This window comes from Fringilla coelebs (assembly GCF_963513975.1).
Source record: "Fringilla coelebs genome assembly, chromosome: 4".
NCBI lineage: Eukaryota > Metazoa > Chordata > Aves > Passeriformes > Fringillidae > Fringilla > Fringilla coelebs.
In genome coordinates, this window is record NC_140032.1 from 49,662,950 (window position 1) to 49,684,214 (window position 21,265).

General features: G+C 40.5%; 1 protein-coding gene across 1 annotated transcript in view; it reads left to right on the forward strand.

The window, feature by feature from the left end:
* EMCN (endomucin) overlaps positions 1-21,265 on the forward strand; it is a gene marked incomplete at its 5' end in the record, with an annotated part of 53,150 nt that overhangs the window by 25,848 nt on the left and 6,037 nt on the right. The window contains 6 exon segments of the mRNA XM_084204825.1: positions 122-244; positions 6,103-6,135; positions 8,836-8,907; positions 10,378-10,473; positions 12,127-12,151; positions 13,138-13,199. Of these exon segments, the coding sequence (XP_084060951.1) occupies positions 122-244; positions 6,103-6,135; positions 8,836-8,907; positions 10,378-10,473; positions 12,127-12,151; positions 13,138-13,199 (411 nt within the window).

The following is a 21,265-nucleotide window of genomic DNA, read 5'->3' on the forward strand; positions in this document are numbered from 1 at the left end:
TAGTGCTTTCTTACATTGAGTCCTGTCTGTGATGGCCCGAACATTTGTCTGAGGGGTGGTCCAGGATCTAAGACAATGCTTGTGCAGGTGCCTCTTACCTGAACATCTCTCTTATTTTCAGCTACAGAAGCAAGTGTAGTGCAATTGGCACAAAATGAGAGTTTGGATGCTTCATCTACTACGGGACAGTCTTTTACTTCTACGGACTCTCCTAAAGCAAACACTTCTCCTTCTGGAACTTCAGGTAAGTCTTGAAAACATGCACTTTCTTTCTCTGTACAAGCAGTTGAAAGGATGAAATAATTTTGAGTTTCTTCTTCATTTGCTGTGCATTGTGATGGAATGAGGACCACATCTCCTTATTCATGCAGTGTACACTGTGTCCATGTCACCTAGCCTCGAAGTTGTGTTGAGTGATGGGTGAACTTCCAAACATTCAGTTGAGATATATGGTGTCATTACAGGAAGATATAAATTACAAGTGATAATAGTAATTTTCATATATGCTGTGTGAGGTCATTGTGTAGCATTGGCTGTCAGAGGAGGTCATCAAGATAAATTCCCTGGCTGCAAGGCAGAGGAGACAAAGGAGAAAACAGCTATAATTTTTGCAGTTGTTAAAAAATCTGGAGAGAAATTTTATGCGTATTACCAATTAAATGATGTTGTTCAAGGTACAGCATGGTCACATGCAAGGTCAAAAATGTGTCAATTCTTCTCAGCTCAAGTCTGGTCTTACTGTTTTTCTGAGTGTGTTTGGTGTATGTATTCACTAAGAAACACTGTGGTGAATGCAGATGCCAGATCATATGAATGATCATTTATTATACTTCTAGCTGGCTTAGCTTTCCTAGGTTTTGAAGAACCACTTGTTCAGGTTTGCTTAAGGTTCCTTGGGCCTTCCCTTCATTTAGTACTTACTCTTAGCTACATGTGTGTAAATCCAACAGGGACACTCTCTTTGTTTGTATATCCCTATTATTAATAGTAATGCTTAACATCCCCCAAGGGATACAAGATTATTTTTGCAACCTCTGGATTGTGTCTGTGGGAGATAAGAATGTGTGTGTACTGTGATTTTTCCTCATAAAGGAGAGGACTGGATATAAAAGTGGACCAATATGTTCATTATGCACTGAAATGCTTAGAAGCATGCAAAAAGATTATAAGCATTTTAAGGAAGTCAAAGTCAACCCAAGGCCACTGATTCAGAGGGAAGTCTTTGCAATTATTTCAATAAGCCCATTCCCCATAATGCATATACTGTGACCTGTGGTTACTTGACTTTCCTGTTGGGTTTCATGTCTTTTGGCAAATATAGGCATAGTACAGAAACCTCACCATTGCTATGCTGCAATAAAACAGTAAATTACAACATTTTTAATTAAAAGTTCTCTCACTCAGGTAAATTCCCCAGGTTAATATTAAATTGTAATGCATATCTGACTGTGCATCATATGTATTGAATTACCTACTATGCTGTGTATATAATTACATTTTACATTTAAAATTTGTCAAGAAAGTTTTACAACCTTCCTGGAGTCTGTTTGCAAAAGTCATCATCTTACTCAGCTTACTCTGCTGTAAAACTAATAGATCTTCTTGAGCTCAGAGACTACCCAAGATGCCAGAACTATAATTGCCTGGCTGAGACAGAAAGAACTCATCCATCCAGAGCAGTCAGTCTAGGTATCATTGGCATAGCCAGTGCTCTGAGTTCCCATAAAACTGCCATTTCAAAATCACTTCTGCCCACACCAGGATTTCCACACTATCACCTTTCCTATCTCCTCACAGCACTAGCCCCTGGCTTCTTTCTTGAAGGTTGTATATGCAAGAAATCCCCTTCCTCACCCTGATGTGTAAGGTAGCTTATTCCAAATGGTTAAGCCTTAGACCACCCTTGCTCCCTTATTCTCTGTATGTGTTAAAAGCTTTAAGAAAAATGTCTTGGTTCCTTCTAAACAGATTTCTTCTTCTCTCTGCTCAGGCCCAAGGGAAGCCATATGCTGTACCCTAATGACTTTAAGGCAATGGAAGTGTGAAGCCAGTTGTTTCATCCTGTGCTGAGACTAGAGGAAATGTCACCTCTCTCACTGCCATTAGATTACTTCTAGGTCTCCAGAATTTCACATTCGGGGGCTGGGTGCCTTTTGTTCACCAGAGCAGGGGCTGGTGTGTGCCAAGGCTGCAGCGCATAGGGGATAGAATAGCTTGCAAGCTGGAGGTGTCTTCTGTGTGGGAGCTCAGGAGAAGACAAATTAATGTGAAATGGATCCAAACCAGAACATTTCTATTTGGTATGCCCAACCAAAATTATCCAGCTGGCTAAATATGTTTAGTTTTGAGACCATTTTCCATTTTTAAAAAAAATGCCATTTTGGTGAAAGTTTCCTTTCTTGATGCAGAAAAAGAAGAAAGCGCATTTTGCAGAGAAATTTCCAATCAGCCATATCAAAAGATCAGGGTGTGGGAGGAGTGCTACAGAGAGCTGGAGAGCGACTGAGATGAGTGGGGGAGCCTGGGAAAGAACGTGTAGGAACATCAGAGAACAGTATTGCTGTATTAAAGGAGACTGAAAGCACCAGCCACAGAGGAGGTGCTGCGTAGTGCACACCCCAGCTCGGGGAGGCAATAAGGACTGTTTTTAGCAAAGAGAGCCACCTGCAAGCGTGCCATTGACACATGCACTTCTTTAACTTTGGCTGTCATGCAGAATATACCTCCCACTCCTCCTCCACCTCCGCAGAGGATTGCTTGCTAATATTTCATTTTCTCCTTTTGTTTAATTAATGAAAAATTGGAGTTTAGAGTCTAAATACATCTGAGAAACTTCAAGTATTGTGGCTTTTTATTCTGTGATCTAAACAACAAAAAAATCCATGAAGCAGTATGAGCTTAAGTTCACCCAGCAGGGTGGTAAGACTAAATGATCTATTATAATAAACTGTCAGATGAATCAACCTGCTTCATCTATTGATATCTTTATTGCACTCCTCTAATTATAAATCCTACTCACTTGATTCACAGGAGGCATCTCCCTAAGAAAAATTTTTATGAGTAAGACTAGTAGGGTTTGACTCTATCTGTACACAAACTGCAGGAACTCTGGATAGTGATATTAGATAAAAATTACCCACTGTATTTTCATCTCCTTCACAAAGAGAGAGACACAAAACCAGAAGTTTTTGGGAGATGGAAAACATAGCAAAGCCTCAGTTAACACTATTACAGATCTATGGTGTGGTCAAGGCAAGAAAGGCTTTTTCAAGTTTTTAATTTTGCTTTGATTTATATTGTGGTATATCCCCTCTGAGTAATCAGCCAAATGTATTCGTTTGTTTTGCCAGTGAGCACAGTTGGATGTGGCTGCACTCCAAAAACCAGAAGTAGCAAACTGCAGGGTATCCAGGCTGTTTAGGTAGCGGCTGTTGGAGAGCAGAGTGGGGAGAGTTTAGTTATTGGTCTCTTCCTCCATCTGTCGAGCTTCTCACCAGTGCTGAACTGACTCAGGCAGGTAATTTCAAATCAAACCATGGTCATGTGCCAAATTTTTTATCCTTGTCCTCCTTACTGTGCAAGGAGGAACCCAGCACAGCCAGTGTTGCACACCTCACTTTTCATGATGAATCTGGAAATCTTCCCAGATTATTTATGCAGAGCATCTTGCTTGCAGCCCCAAAGAGGGTAGCAAGCTCTGTACAGGCAGCTAGAGCAGCTACAGTTAACTGTTACCAAGTGAAATGCTGCTTTTCCTTCTGTCCTTCTCTTTCTGGAGAACAGCAGCATGTGAGCCTGCACCAAAAAGGGCACTGGATGGTTATTTAGAAAATGCAAACTGAAAGCACCTGCTGAATCACTCGGATAAGCACAGCTTTGTTTGCATGGCAGGACCGAGTGATCTCTGAACAGAGGGTGAACCAGTGCCCTGCTTGCATGCTGGAGACAGAGAGAGAGAGAGGAAGGCATGAGATTTTTCCAATTTAATTTTTCATGCTCTAGCAAAATCTGGGTGAGATATCTTCCGGAATGATGCCGGTAGTATTATTGTGTGCAGGTGTGTGCAGTTGTTAAAAAATAACAGAGGCCTCGAAAGAGAGGGCAGGCACCTGCTGTCATGTTTCCCCTCGGGTAATTTCTGCTGTCTGGGTTTATCAAAGAGGCAAGGTCTGGCCAGGACAGCTACATGGCTTTTGGTTGTGCCAGTGGGTACTGAATCACATGCTCCCCAGCCCTTCCTCTTTGCAGAGACTTATGTCACCTGCACTTATGTCACCTGCATTCAGGTTTGAAAAGCTGTTAACTCTTTGAGGTTGGATATCAGTCTTGGACTTAATATGCTTTTTCTATTTATTTATTTATTTGTTTTAATTTGAACCAAGATGCTTCATCTTGTTTGTGAGTGTAAGGAAAAATGTTCAATTATGTTATATTGTTGGAGCTCTTTCAAAGGAAAGTTCCACAGACTTGAGAGACAAGCCTCAAAGTGACTTCAGAGAGAAGTGACCTATTTGTAAGACTTGACAAAATCCTCTGCCTTTCTTTGAGAATATGTACACACAGGGCTTTACAGTTTGCTAGTTTGCCCACATGCTCTGTGATCACATGGTGTTTTTATCATGGCATCCCACACCTTACAGGCTGAAGGAAAGGCAGTATTCTGGTAATAGCAATCATATCATATTTGGATGTTTCCTTAACGCCAGGTATGTGTCCTCCTGCGTTCTGTACTGTGTTGTTAATTTAAGAAGTGATTTATTAACTTCCTGAAGGTTTTGCTTGGTTTTGTTGGTAATGTTGCCCAAACATGCTATAAACATTGCCTAATGATTCATCACAGAGGTCCTCTTAGAGCACAGTGATATTGCTGTTTGCAGATGGATTGATGAGACAACAAAAAGCTTAGGAAAACAGTCTCCTCTGCATTCTAGGAAGCCAGGGTGAGGTAACTGTATACATTAGGGACACTTATCATTACAAATATTTAGTATGTTCAAGAAGAGCTCTTACTGTTGACTTTAAAGTACTTAGCTTTTCAACCTAAACATACTTTTCATGAACGTTTGTGATTAAAATGCGGTTTAAGTTTTGTCACATGTACCATTAGCAAAAGCGGTTATTTGCACCCCAGCGGCTGAAGTGATCCATGGTTTTAATTGTGTGTAGAGAGAAGGAAAAGCAAGAGCAGCATTCTGGTTTTCAAAGAGTATGTTCACAGCAATAGAACAATGTGTTACAGCTCTGCTGGTAGGAGCTGTCTTTGTGCACAGCACAGAAGGTGTAGGGAGGGTATAAGAATGGATTTGTGCTCCCTGGAGAAACTGATTTAGAGGAGCACTGCAACCTGGGCAGGCAGGGGACAGGCTTAATGCCTGCCTGGAGTTACAGCTGCCTTCATGATGTTGCCTCTGTGATCTCCCACCCTGGGCACAGCTGGGACAGAGAGGACACAGCCACTCTAATTTCCAAGCCTGCTGCAGTCTAGACACGCAGGAACAGCAGCATGCTAACAACAACAACAAAAAAATGTTGTACACCAAAAACTTTTGAAGTAGCTGGGGGAAGCTGACAGTAGAGCCAGTGAGCGTTGTGCCCATTGCTCTGTAATGTCAATTTTTTCCTCATTAGCAGTGCCTCTTGCTTCTGTTGCTTGGCAGTCTGCTATCCAAAAGTACCAAGATAATAAACAAAGATTTCTTTTTAAAGGGTTTTGTGACTCTTGAAGATGTGTCTCAATTAGTTTCTTTTATTAAAACACTTACTTGTCAGTTAAATGTCAGCTATTCACTCCCAAGCACTTTATCGATTTTGGAAGGAGGAGTTTTTAAGGAATGTATCAATTAATTCAGTATTTTCTTTTCTTGAGTGGAATAACAAGCTAGTATAGACTTTGGATTCTGCTCCCATCTATAAAGGATGGCTGGAGATTTTTACAGCTCAGACTTTCTGGGCTTGGGAACAGTGCTAGCATGTCACTTCTGGGGCAGCATTTGTTGTGGGTGTTACTGAGGATGTTCCTAGAGTCTGCCAGTTTGCATGATGTGAAGACTCTGGACATCTAAAACAGATACTAACAAACCTATTCTTTCTGTTTCATTGCAGGCCTTCCCATGAGCTCCCCAACAAATTCAACAAGTAAGAGCAATAGAAGAGGTTGCTCTATGCACAGTGATGACAAAGGATGGTGTGGGGTGGGAGAAGGACAGCCTGAGGAAAGGAAATGTTGAGGGAGCAAGAAGGATCTAGGGCAATAATGTACCTGAAACACAGACCAGAGGAAAGGCGATGTTCAGCTTGTAGCATTGAATAATTTGCTGTGATTTCAGCTGAATACCATGTTGAACTGGCAGATACTGGAAAGAAAACAGGGTGGGATCACAGAAAAAATCAGGCCTGGTATATTACATGATGCAATGGGAAGCTGTTATAAATAGAGTGTTTACCAAGGAGCTTGTTCTTGTCAGTGGCTCTCGTTCCTTGTCCTGTAGTGAGAAGCAGCAAGTCCCAGAGTAAGGCAAGTTTCCTGTGCTAATGAACCTGTATTGTCCTGTTTTCCTTTCTCTGGGCTTATCAGGAAACAGTCTCTTCTGTACTGGTCCCTGCAATTCTTGCTGCTGCCTGCAAAATTGTGGCCCTTCTGTTACTATGATGGATGTATTTTTCCAATTCATTTTTATTCTGATCCCAGATTATTCCATAACTGAGAAATCCAGATCCAGACAAACTAGACAGGAGGGGCTGACTTGTGAGAAACTTTAATGAAAGAAGTGGAGAAATGAGCTTAAGGTTTTAGTTCCTTACTCTGTTTTATTCAGTAATGATTCTTTTCAGCTGTCATATTTCTTATTGACGGTCATCAGTAGTTTAAATGCTAACCTATGGATTTTTTCTTTCCTTTATTGCTCACATCTTGGTCAATTAACAGATAAACAAGTTAAAAAAAGCCAAAAAACCACCACCAAAACAGTGGATTTCAGTCCTCAGTTTTTCTCCCGAGGAGAGGCACACATCTCCTGCACAAATGTGGGGATACACATTCCTGTTTTTCAGTGCAGTTTGTTTCTGTTGACATTTCCAGTCAGTATCCAGGGTAACTCATTGCCGTGATAATTGCCTGCTTGCCCTGGCAGTTGGTAGTATACCAGATAAGGTAACAAAAAGGCAGTAGTATTTCTTTGGGAAATCTGAAGCAATCACATGGAATTAAGCTTGCATAGGAATTATTTTAGTCACTTGGTGATGGCCCAGTTTCCAACCCTACATTATCACCCCTCAGCAGACAGGCACCAAGGGAAAGAGAACTTCTGCTTTAAAGAAACAGTGATTTTTCAGAGATAAAGTCTTGGACAACAATTGTTTCCTGCACTACAGCATCAGAATGTCTCAGCTATGACTGTATTGTTTAGGCACCACACAAGCACTTAGTAAGTGATCATTTTTCCCCAGGAGGCTTCTGTCTGTATCCAGACAAATGAAGGTGGAAGAGTGGGGAAAGGAGAAAGAAAACAACCACCAAAACATTTTTTAATAGTGGGAGTGAGTTGACAATCAGTTTTGCAAGGAAGAGGAATCCTACATGGTTGGGACAAAAAAACCTTATTTGTTACTGTAACTCCATGGATTAGAGTTACAAGTACTGCCTATGTAAAAGTTTCTGTAAAAATAGGGACATGTCTTTCAGAGACTTAGTAGAAAAAAATTGTATTCTAGACCTCAAAATGGCCATAGGATATTTTTTTTAATGACTTAATTCATTTCATAGCTTCCACCCTACAATTTGAGCCCTCTTCCGTTCTTGGGAAGCGGAACCATGCAATCCTACAGGTGTGGATTGTGAGTAGGTACCTGACCAACCAAACCTCAGTGGTTGCCACCATATTCTCACTACATATATATGGAGCTATAACCTCTGCTAGGGCCCTTTTTTAACAGATCACCTTCCCCAGATGCCTTTGTTTGAGAGCCACTTCTGATATTTAGCCAGGCAGTGGAAATGCTTGACCTTGCATCACGTCTGTCCAGCCGGTCGGCTCCTTCAGAGGCAGTGAGCACTTGTTCACTCAAGCCTCCATGCAATATGGAATGCAATCCCATCTGCTATGTAATGTACCCAGGGAAATGCCAATGTTTGCATTTTTTCTTTTCTCTCTGGAAGTTCAGTGACTGTTTTTTCACAAGCTGTATGCAGCAAGGTAATAAATAATTTGCATTGTTGATACCTGACTCAAATTCAGATTAGCACCTGAAGGTAGAAATACATTCCTTTAAACCTAGCCCTAAAAAGGCCCCAGAGGCTCACAACATTGCTGTTTTCAAATGGGCAAAGAGCAGGCACACTCCTCTATACCAACACTCAAGAAAACTTGCTGTCTACTAATATTGGACCTCAGACTTCTTCATCTACTATTAGCACTTTTTTTTTAAATTAGCAGTGAAATATTTTGGTCTTTCTTCTCTTGGAGATGGGCCTAATTTTCTCCCTCTTTTTTTGTTCATTTACTTGTTAAAAATTCTCTAGTAATGTTGGACAGTACCATAACCTCCTAAAGTGAAAAAGTTTGTAGCTTATAATGTGCAAGTGGACAAGCAGAGGATCTTAGGGAAATTTGCACTGCGTACAAAGTGTGTGTTTCTTTAGGCCACACTAGATAAAATTTTCCACCTCTCTTACCAAGTTATCCAAGTATTATTGAGAAGAAATAGAGATGTGAAGCACCAAGTGAAACTCCAGAACGGGGACACGGAAGTTGTTTTGTGAGGATAATTTTTCAGAGGGAGTTGTTTGGGGAATTCTGGCAATACATTTTTACCTGAAAGGTATTATTTCTTTTGCAGAGCCAACTTCTGAAAGTCCTAAAAGCAGTTCTGGAAACCAGACTCATACAGAGAGTGATATCAGCTATTCTAGTGAGTATTCTTGCTTAATTATCCAGCTTTTGAGTTTTCAGTTGATCAGTTTTGCTTTTGATGAGTGATTGGAGTAGCAGACAACTGAAACTGGCAGCTTTATTTCTAGCCTTATCAGACTTGGGCCCTATTACAAACCAAATTTAAATGCTGGTTATAAAACTCCTTTCAGAGAGAAACAGACCTCAATAAGTCTGCACTGCTCTCACTGTAGAGCAGCACAGTTATTCCCAAGGACTGATTCAAAGTGGGGAAATTGAAAAAAAAAACCAAAAATAGTCATCCCCTGTGAGAGAAGACACAAGGGAACATATGAAAAAGTTGCTCATATACATGTTGTACATATTATATGAATGTATTGTTGTGAATGTATGATAAGAATGTATTATTCATATTGTCATGGGAGAGAAGGTCTAGGAGGCAGTCTTCTGCAGACTCTTTTGATATTTGCATGATGCATGCTACTTAATCTTTCATTTTAATATTCCGCCTCTCTGGGACAAGAGTGTTGCTGCAGCTTTGCTATTTCCAACCCAGAGTACTGACTAAGCAAAGTATGTTTGATGTTTTCCCACTGTAAACTGTCTCCCTCTAGTTCCATAGATGCAAGGATGCATCTATATGAACATTAAATATTAATTGCATCAAGAGCCATTGAATGCAGCCTCCCCCTGATACAGGGCTTAGGCCAGTGCCTGCTGAATTTGAATGTGGCCAGTTGCTGCCAGAGAAATGATAAGAGAGAAGCTGGGCTTATATATTTCCCAGGGAAAGCTTCTCTTCATTACATAATTCTTTCCTTTTTTTGCTTCTTGGCTGGGAAACACCTGTCAGGAAATGACAGATGGTGGGAAATAATAAAAGGAAAGAAATGTCCTCATTTTAAAAGGAGATCTTGCATTTTCTATCCCTGGTTTTAAGTGCTGTGGGGAATGTTACTGAATTATGTAATTCCTTGGTGTCTCTCTGGGTGCACAATGTTAAAAGCAAAATAACCGCTTCAGTTGCTGAATTGCAGACTGCTCCTTTTTTTTTCCAAAACAGAGGAAAAAATAAATTACATTGGTTTAAAAAAATATTTCTAGAACACAGCTTTCTCACAAAACCTTTGGAGGCCATCAGCACTGGGTTGAATGATGAGAGTTTTCATCGAAATTAAGGTGGGCCCAGCAGAGTAGGTGCTGAAATCTTGTTCTTTTACTGAAAAATGGGTGAAATCAGTTCCACAGGGCAGCATGAGTGTCAGGGTGGGAGAAGGAACAAGCCTGTCTTCCCTCCACAAAGCATCCAAGGCTGAGGCTCAGTGGTTGCAGGAAGAATAACAGGAGCAGGAGGTTATCCTCTCCAAGGAAATGGGTCATGGTTGGTGGAGCTGGAGGTGCCTCTCACCTTAGTGTGTAAAAGCACCTATACACAGAGGCAATGTAAGTCAGAGGCAGCAGCCAAAATTATGTTCTCCCTCTTTTGCAGATGTTATCTTGCCAATTGTCATCACCCTGATAGTCATTACCCTCTCTGTCTTCTCACTGGTGGCTTTGTACAAAATGTGCCAGAAGAAAACTCCAGGTATTTGGTTTTCTTTCTCTGCAGGAGGGGGAAAATCAATGTGCTTTTTATTATTAAAAGATCTCTTTTGGATTACCTTAACTATCACTTTTGTGGTAGTCTGATGGGGAAAGCTTCTTGTATTTTATGTTTTGCCTGAAGTGGGAAACTAACACTTCATTTTCAAAATCAGTAGGGAGACCAGAGTGAGCCAAAATGATTTTTGGAGAATAAATAATGCTGTAAAGCTTTTTGTTCATGCTTTTGCAACTACAAAGAGCTAATAAATACCTCTGCTAACACAATCAAGCAGATAGAAATGGACAGTGAAAACTAAATTCAAAGATATTTAACAAAATCACTTTATTTATTTTATCTTTCTTCTAGATACAGGCAAAGAAATATCAGTGGGATTTTTAGGGATATATCTGATACATACATACACACACAGGCACATGATGCATGAGTAACATTTTCCAGTTACAGTAAAATGTGCATGGAGCAAAATCCCTGAGCAAACAGGGATTTTCAGAAATAGTCATTTTGACAGAGCAGCTAAAGTCAGTATCTGTTTCTCTGCTGTCCATTAAATACTTAAGATAATGGGTTATCCATCAAAGTCCATTTGCCAAATGTTTCAGGGTCACCCAAGTAGGCCGCAGGTAAGTGTAAATTTCCATTAAGTGAAAACCCAGATCTGATCCAGACTGTGGTTTTTCTGTCCCTGTGAGCTGGCATGAGTTAGGAGACCTGTGCAGAGCTGTGAAATCACCAGGCCTTGGAAATACAAAATCACAACAGGGTGTTGAAGCTGTAAACCAAGACAAACAGTGTGTCACAACCAATTTAGCCAATGACATGGAAAAACAGACCCAGATAAACAGAGGAAGGTGTGATCCTTACTTAGGAAATGATGGAATATTCAGAGTCAGGAGGTAAAGACGTGAGATGAAGAACATTTCCTTACCAGCCTCCCCTATGCACAAATGTCATCAGGCACCCTATTAGCAAGCTCATTTGGAAGATAGAGTAGATATCTGTAATGCTTCCTGTAGGATGTGCCCAGGTCTATCCAGTGCACTTCCCCTGTGCTTGGTGCCATGGAGTTGGTTCCATATCTCTGATGTAACCCCCTGGCCCCTTCCATCTGCCTACACTTGCACATAAGCATAAAATACGTTCAGCATATGATTCATTTTGGAGACAAACCTGTTCCTTATCGATGGGGATGACAAACTGTTCCCAGACATCATGCCAGGCTGTACCCCCAGGGGGTACAGCCTCAGGAACACCCTTGTTCCCTGAGTCCTCTTACCCTGCATCTTTCAGCTCAGTTGTATACTTGAGAACCATGGCATGCTCACATCCTCTGTGCCAGCTGCCCAGGGATTTGGGAGCTGCAGGGAAAAATGTGCTTCTGTTGTGCTCTTGGACAAGTCAAATGTCATTCTCTCTGGTTTCCAGAAGTGTTGGTACAAGCAACATCCCTTCACTTCCACAGATGACCAGAAAAATAACAATTAGTATTCAAGCTGGTTGATCGTGTTTATGAACTTAATGCAATACTGCAAAATTACAACTGAGCCTTCTGCCAGCAACTGCAATAGCTTGTCTAAATGTTTGGGGTTTGAGTTCCAGCAATCAAAATGATATTAACTTTGTTTCTTCTTCCAGAGAGACAAGAGAATGGCGCTGAACAGTAGGTTGAATCCTTTTCATTGCTTTGAGATCTATCACAGGGCACTTGTAAATGTAGCAGATTTTGCATAGGATCTTCTTTGATCTTCCTCTGTTTAAATATTGTCATCAGTTGCCACCCCAAAGAGAAATAACCTGTTGAAAGTGCTGCACTTGCAGTTATTGTAGACCTGTATGCATGATGAGCAGCTGTTTCAGCATGGATACAAATGTGGTGGCTCTTAACCATTTTGCAATTGATCCTTTTGGAGTGGATAAACAGCCTGTGCTGTGCCACAGGACTCACTTGCCCAGTCTTTTTTTCTTTTTTTTTTCACTTTTTACGCCATTGATTCCTTTCCTCGACCCCCATATCTTTTCCAACCCCACTTCTTTTGTTCATGTTTTCTCTCTTTTTAATGTTTCCTTTTTATTCTGGATTATTTATATATATATTTCACTTTCTCCCCATTATATCATGTTCCTCTGTCCCATCTGGTTTCCATTAGACCATGTGCGTAATTGAAATAGTAGTGGCTTAATGAATGTGAGGAGAGGGAAACTGAGAAAGATCCATTAGAAAATAAAACTAAAGGCCACTGCGCCTGGCAGTGGCCACTTGCATGACCAAAAGCAACATTTAGGCTGCTGGTTTACTTGGTAGCCCTGACTCCCTGGACATCTGAAGTGGTCCTTCTTTGCAATTCAATATGGCTAAAAGTTTACATTGGCAGAAAAAAGTATTCCTCCTTTTCCCTCCTCTTCTGTGAAGTCCTAGATTAAACCTGGAGTAATGAAACATGATTTGTTACATATTTTAAGAGAAAGGTATTTTCAGAGATGTTGGCATATGGTATTTTCCACCACTAGACCCCATGCAAAGTCTATTTTAAGCCTGCCAGTTTAGACTGGAGTAGGTGCTGCCTCCTCAGGACCAAAATCTTACAGTTTTGTTTTGACATAACCAACATGTGTGCTGACTGCTTAAATGTTTTCTGACTTCAACAGGGCCCAGTCAGATAAAGAAGGAGTCAAACTTCTTTCTGTGAAGACAACTTCTTCTGAGACTGGTGAGTGTTTCATTGTGTGTATGTCTGTTTCCCTGTCTGAGCTCAGAGAAGAGCAGTTTTTGGGATGTCATTTCCAATAGCAAACCCATCTTCAGTTCCTGTCAGGTCAAAGTCACTGCAAACAATTCTTCAGCAGAGCAAATCCCAAGACTGTGATCCTGTAGAGCTGCTGTTCAGCTGTACTGTGTGTGCTGTCAGTATTTGGGAGTAAGAAGTATGACTGGTTTAGGAAAATGTTTTATTTAAATCATTGATGGTAAGCGATCTAGCTAGGGACATTCAGGAATAACAGTGATCATGGTATTTATCAGCTAGATCTGGCTGCACAAGGAAATTTGAAGACTGGTAATGTCAGAATCACAGCATGTTCTGAGTTGGAAGGGACCCTCAGGTGAACTTAAGTGAATGGCCCATGTGAAGATCAAACCCACAACCTTGGTGTTATTATTACCATGCTCCAAGCAATTGAGCTAATATCCCAGGGATTAATAGGTTTGGGAGCCAGTGCTGTATGTAATCAGGATTCTGTTGGAGTTGGTGTCAGCAGTGTTCAGTCAACCCCATATTCAGTCATCCTTTGCATTCAAAATCCTGCTCTCATTGCAAATCCCTCTGTCCTGTGCCTCAGGTTCTTACAAAATCTGTGGTAATTAAGCCTAAAGGAACAAAGGTTACTGATAACATACAAAAGAAAGAAAAATCTCTAAGCAAAGAGATGGATGCAGTTATAGCTTCTGAAAAAAAAATGGAGAGGCACAAAATAAGACTGAGGCAGAACAGAATTCTGACTAAACAACCAAAACCCCTAAATCTCTCATGGTAGAGCTAGTCGTGATGAAACTTCACACCTTCACCCAACGCTTTCTCAGTCATGTCGGTCCCACCTCACCTGCAAAAGTCCTTCCAGAAAAACAGTGTCTTACTTTCTACTATTTAGGAATAATACTCTTGTTTTTAAGCTTTTTGGCTGTCTGTTTCTCCTACTGACAATTTCTTAGTCTGACCAATAGCTGCTCTCTCCTTTTCTCCAAATCCTTGGGAAGTCCTCTGAAATACAGCCCTTCATCTGAACTATCCTCTGCTTGCTGTAGAGGCACAGTTTGGACTCTCCAGCCTTCTCTGCAACTCCCAGAAGCTTTTGTGCAATCCAAAACAGCCACAGGGCATCTCTGGCAGCCCTTGCAACAAACCAGAGTTCTGCAAGGTCCCCATCCTCTTGACACAGAGTTAGGGGCTAGAGGGGGACAGGAAGGGCCTGCTCCATCACAGGACACATCAGTTCTGTCCCACTGCTGCTGGATAAAGGCAAACTACACTTTGGCACTTTAGAGGCTGCACCTCAGAGCTTCAATGATTTGGGAATTTTTTTCTTTTTTTTTTAGAGAATGTCTTTGAGAATGGACTTTCAGCTTTATTTGGAGTATCGAGTTGTGTGGATGTTTTCTTAAAGTTGCACTTTTTTTGTTTGTTTGTTTGTTTTGAAAGCAGAATGAAGTTAGAAACTAATTAATAGACAATTTTTGATTGATTCTGCCCTCATGCCATTTCAAAAACAAAGTGACTTCATTGACAGTAGCAGAATTGTTTGTGGTTTAAAGTGGGGTAAATGGGAAAAGACACAGCCTCAAGTGTGGGTTTTTTTCTTTTTTTCCTTTTTCCACAAGATGAGCTCTGTTGCCTGTTATTTCAGCTGCTGGTTCTTCCAGCATCTTCCATCCAGATGCTTGATATTCTTTTTTACTGAACTATGATGTGTGCATTCTATAATTAGAAGGTTTAAGTCATAACCGCTTAGAAGACAAGATTCTTGCCCTCTTCTTGTTAATACAATCCATATTTAAACTAGCTGCCATTTTCTCTTGAATTCTTACATTCTTATAAGTTTAAAATTAAACATGGTTTCACTGAAATTGAAGTCCTGCTTTTGCCTAGGTTTTTAGAGTCACTTTACTTCTTAAATTAAAAGCACTCAGGCAGAGGGGTCTCTTTCTTCCAGAAATATTTGTCTCTCAAACAGGAATTTAAAATATGGTAGGATGCCTCCCCATTTGAATCAGATTTACTTGCTTTATTAAAAGCTAAGGCATAAATGCAGATACTTCTCATGGTACACAAGAACTGCCTGACTGTTGGGCCTTCTCAGAACTACTGACAACAATTGCGTGCATAAAACTTCTTTACAAGTGTTCTTTTTTTTTCCCTAGGTTCAGTTGTTTAGAAAGTGTATGTTGTGGCTGTCTATGTATGTACCAACAAAACTACAAAAATTAGTGAGTAGAAAGGCTGAAATTAGAAAGATCTAAACAGCAGCCTTAACTTCACAGGCAGGGCCACATCACCCTCTCACTGTCAATAGGCAGCTCCTCCCTAAGGTCAAGCATATCTACAATGAAGTTATGCTTTGGTATGTATTCAAATTAAGCATTATTAGAAGTATACATTCTTTTTTTTTGCCTTCATTTTTGCTTTTCATTCCAAACAGAAGACTTTGAGATTGTATAATTTTTGTAAAATATATGCAGGACAACTAAGGACCTACAAACTGTTCAAGCAAGCAACTTAGAAAGACCCTGTGTCAGTGTTGTGCATAGATCTTGATCAAAGGTTGTGGTGAGTTTAATCTTGCCTTCTTTTATCTGTCTAAAAACCATGCTAGCTGCACATAGTTGAAAGAGATGTATGTGTCCAGAGGGCTGTTTATCCCATCTGCCTTGGACATCTATCTTGAACTGGAATGGGCTGATCTGTGGCAGACCACTGACTCCTGAAGGATCCTATTTTAGGACTTCTAAAATTAAGTTGTGAATATGAAATGAAAGACAAAGGAAAGACTCCTTTTTCAGAGGTACAGCTGAATTAAATTTAATCAAGAATATAATTTCAAATACCTACAATTAATGTGAAAGAATGCAGGAAAAGAATAGTTTTCAATTAAGCCTGGACTAAAGTAATGTTTTTAATGGACTAGTATCATCAAGAGAACTAGGTAAAATGGAACTTTAATATTGTCATTTTTTATAACTCTTCTTAGAAAGATGGAATTGCTAATGGCCTTGAGCTCTAGGGCACAACTCGTGTAGAATGGATATAAAGTATAAAACCACAGAAAACTAAACTGGACTCAGAAAATTTTTCATGCATGTTTGTCAGTGAACTGCAACACCTGATGCAACATAAGTGCCTGCCTTCTTGCATCTTACTTGAAAACTCAGGCTGGATAAGAGTTGTCTCAAAAGTTTCACACTAATGTACAAATGTGGGACTTTTTGGCAGCCATTTCATGTTGATGGTACAGGCAAATTTACAGTGGCTCCCCCTGGGGAGAATAAATGGTCTTTTACAATACAGCGTTCTAGAAAATCTACCTGCAAAAATATTTATGTGTGATTCAACACAGCCCACAGAACTGCACACTTAGCTTGTCAGTGATAGTTATGTTTCCTGAGAATATAAGATGAAGGGTTCTAATTGATGACTAAGAGATCAATACCATCAGCCATGAGGTTAAAATATTGCCTGTCTTGAAAACAGACCTAACTTTTTCTCCAAGAGTTCTGATGTATGACACTGAATAACAGCAAAGGTATTGATCACCTTTTTAGGACTCATGAAAAATATTGAGGGATGGAAATTTCTCAGTTACAGAAAGCTTGGTAAATAGAAATTTGGGTAAGACTACTACACACAGGTGCATGATGTGTGATAGAAGCATTGATATCCTACTTCAGAATTTTCTTGCATAGCCCTAGCCTGGAATAGCTGTTCTAGAGAAGGTAAAATGTGTGAAAGGCCTTTTTAGTAGAAGCACACCATTTTGATATTCAATGTGAAGTCTCATACAGGATGTATATGTATATACAGGATGCATATGATATTCAATGTAAAGTCTCATAGGATGTGCAGGTGACATAATATCTCAGACATGTTAGGTATAATCCTGGCACCTAAGCATAAGCTGATCCAATAAAGCATGATTTATAACCAGACTGAGCTGTTTTGAAGTGAAAAGGTAGGATATGACTTACTTGGCTTGTAGAGATATTGCCTGTTCTGCACTGAATTTGCTGAAAGGGTGCTAAATGTGTCAGAGCTGAGGTAGCTCAGATTTTGGTGAGGCACCTGAAATGGAAGGTGGCTGGAGAAGGATTTGTGGCACATATCTGCATTAGGGCTTCCCAAGATATCCACTGGGGACAAAAAAAAAAAAGAAAATTCAAGTGTTGTTACTAAACAGAAATGGGAAAATGTATCAGGCAAGGATGGATATTTGGGAGACACCTAACGTGTTCCATTTCAAACCCCTTTAACTTATTGCAATCACACTGGAGAAAGAGATCAGTTAATACCTAGAGGTGCTCTCTGACGGCAGTGCAGTGCAAAGATAGCATGAACTGAGGAAGCAGGAAAACTTACATTCTCCATATGCTCCACATCTCTTCCAAAAGCTGCTGCTGTTCAACAGTAATGATGGCCTTTGAGCTGCTACCTGCTGCTTCAGCTGAATGTGCTTCAAGACAACACACTGCAGGGCTAGGGCTTGGACATGGAAAATCCTGTGGTGTTCTGAAACAGCCTGGTCAGATGGCAGTGTCTTCATCACTGCTTTCCATAAACCTGCAAGTGCTGAGAATAATTGTTCTGCCTCACTCATCAAACCGTAGATGTGGTTTTGGTACAATGGGACAAATCAGGAGCTGGTGCAGACCTTGTTTCCTGTTATGCTGAGTACATCTGAGCATGAGCCATGGCATTTAGGTAGGTAAGAAATCTTTGAGTTTTACCTCATTAGGGACACAGCCCAGGGAAATGTACCCTGTGAGAGTGCATGACTCCATAGTGGGCCATGGGGTTTCTTAACATGCATTGGGACTTTGACCTCTTTCTCATTATGTCTGGGATCTGTATGGAGTCTCTAGGAGCAGATGAAGAATCTGAGTCACTAGATGAGTCGCTCTGTCAATGGAAATTCCCTTCCCTCTTCCACTTCCTTGCAGGATAAGCAGTGTAGGTCAGTGAAGAGCAGTCTGCTGGCATGCTGTGTGCTTAGGAGTAGTAAGAGTGGGTGCTCCTGCTAAAGTAGCATATGATATTGATTCTTTCTGTTTCCTCGTCTGAGATGTAGTTTCAGGGTCTTATGTTTTTTCCCCTGCATGTAGAACACCTAGAAGCTGCTTTATAAAAAAGGGTCCCCTTGCCACAGAGAAAGATACCAAGTATCTCCTTCCCTCTCCCTTTCCTTCTCGTTTGCTGACACTCTATTTTTTTTAAACCTCATGTTGTATACTAGCCTGAAGTTCTGTTTCTTCTTCGCAGGAATGGTAGAATTAACTTTCTTAGCTTGTGGTTGGACTCTGTGTTTACTTACACCACAAAGTTCTGACTGCACAGACTTCCAGCTGAAACTTTTGGACAAAAATGTTGTCAAAAACATAATCAAACTGTAGTCAAAATAGCATATGTTTCCTTCTGTATTTCTAATTTGGTTTGTGAGCTGTGCATATTTTCAAGGGTTTTTTAAGCAGTCTCTTACATTCAGCCTGCTGAGGGTCAGGTGATGTTTTCCACAGTGAAACATTTGCTGACTTTCCAGCCTGCAGTTTTCTGAGCTGCTCCTTGTGAGGGAGCCACCTCCTGCCCTTTGCTGCCCGTTGAGCAGGAATTGCCTTCCTGTCCTTCACAAGAACGTTTCCACACACCCTCTCTCTGCCATGGTGGATTGCTCAGACCCTCCTGTCATGCTGGCAGCAGTGAGGAGCAGTTTGCAGGGAAATGGTGAAGTGTGTGCCAGGGGAGCTGCAGCACATTGCAGGTGCTGGACCCACTGGCCCACACCAAACCCAGCCACTGGTTCCCACTTAATGCTGCTCTCCAGCATCTTTCTTTTAGTTCAGTCTGGTAAAAATAGACATTTTGATTCCTGTGTCTGCAGAGGTAGTTTTATACTTTTATAAAATATTGGCTTCTGCAATCAGATTCTGTTGAAAGCTTGCTTTAATTCTTTGCTCTAAATCTGATTGCCACTTACAAGAAATTTCTCAGCAGCAGATATTACAGTGAAATAACAGCACAACTAATTTCTTCTTACAGACAATGTAATCTGAGATGCAGTACAGCTTTTTTTTTTATATGAAAGACTGTTTTTACATCCTTTTTCTTCCAGCTTTCCCAATAATGTCAGAGGGTATTACCTAGATCAAAGACTTTCTGTACTTATAGTACTCAGTCTGTGCTGTCAATTATGTCATGATGTTCTGCAGACTGTATGTATTCTGAATAATATATTCAGATTCTGAATCAAATGTGGAAGGGCAGGAGGAGAGGAAAAATTGCAGTGAGATTAATACAATATCCTTCTACCACAGAGAGACAAAGTAATGTTTGTTTCAGAGCTTCAAAACTGATCTTATTGCAATCTATAATTTCAGCTCATTGTAACCATTACTTATTCACGTACGTTGGCATCAGAATGCAACATTAATGGTTGGAAAAGAGTATATTTGTGAGGGGAAAATCAAAACAAATACTGCACAAGTGAAATTTTAATTAGGAAGAAAACACTGCATTTTCACTGCAGCATTCTTTCTTTTCTGGCTATGTTTCTGCTTGGAAGAGCCCTCAGTAGCTGGGTACTAAGTTTACTTTCTGTGCACTTAAAACAAATATGTTGAAGGATGAGGATTTTTTCTTGTTCGTCTTCCTTGTCTTTATCCTTTTGAACCACAACCATGTTTTAAAGGAGGAATTGTGCAGGGCGTATTGGATGAGACCCAGTGCCTACACTGCCAATTTTTTTGGGTGGATCAGTGACTGAGGCTCTGGCAGAAGTGTTCAAAGGGTGCCACGTGGAGGCTGTGTGTGTGAAAGACCAGTGCTGTATTGTGCAAGTTGTTAGTGCACCAGCTCCTTTAGTATTGAGGCTGAGGAACCATCAGCTGAGCCAGCTGTACCTGCTGGGATCCTGGATCTCTGTAGCTTCAAATCCAGTCAAAAAGGATTTCTTAGAGGGTGGATCACATGAGATGAAAAGAAGTGTGACAAACAGGAAAGGAGTCCAATAACATGTCCTACGCCATAGTCTTCCAGCAGCATGTGGCTAGGAGATGTCCTTAATCAGGCTAGTTATCCTTGATGTTTCATAGTTTTCAGTGGTTTTTAATTCCACAAATTTGTCTTGTTTGCTGTGGTATCTGCAGCCTCCTGCAGCAATAAACCTGGCAGTTTAACTACAGATCTGTCTGTTCTGTGACACTAATAGAGACTTCATGATGCCTATGTCTTGGTTTTTGCAATGCAATTTCAGACAAAAATCAACAAAGAGATGCAACACCAGAAGATCAAGAAGAGAATATAGGGTGCAATGGCAGGCTTTGCATGTCACCTTAAACTTCCATGCCAGAGTCTGATTTTTTCTGATTTTCCCTTTCACAAAAGGGAATAAAATCTTGTGATTTCAATGACAATTGATTGGGAAAGCTTCAGGCCAAATTCCTGCACTTCAGGTCATCCCATTGGCTTTCCTTGCTTTCACCTGGTATCAGGTTTTATTTTTTTTTTTCGTTTGAAATTTCAATTCTTCTGTTTCTCTTCTGTCTCTATGTTTCCCTTTCTTTCCTAATTTTAGGGATTTCAAAAGGAATAATTTGGGCAAGTTTTGGTCCTTTTCCCTGCACCACATTTCATCTTAGTACAATTGGTTGTAGTCACTCCATTTCAGTTTTCTGAATTTTTCTATTTCATTTTTGATTGACCATATCTCCTTTCTGGAGTGTTTGTTCAACTCTGTCCTCCGATTTCAAGATTTCAGTCCCTTTTGGAAATTTATTGCCATAGCAGCCATCAGATTGGATCAACTAATACCTTATGCAAGATACTGAATACCTATATAGTGAGAAGCTGATGGTTCAAGTTCTTCCTGATATCTTCCATCTCCTGGTGCATAACACTAGAGTTTGTGTGTCATCTTTCCCTACATGCATAATCCAGAATAAATGAGATCCCAGTTTTTTTACTGATGACGTTGTGCCGCAATTTTGCTCTTGTTGGTTTATTTTGTGGAACTATAGCTG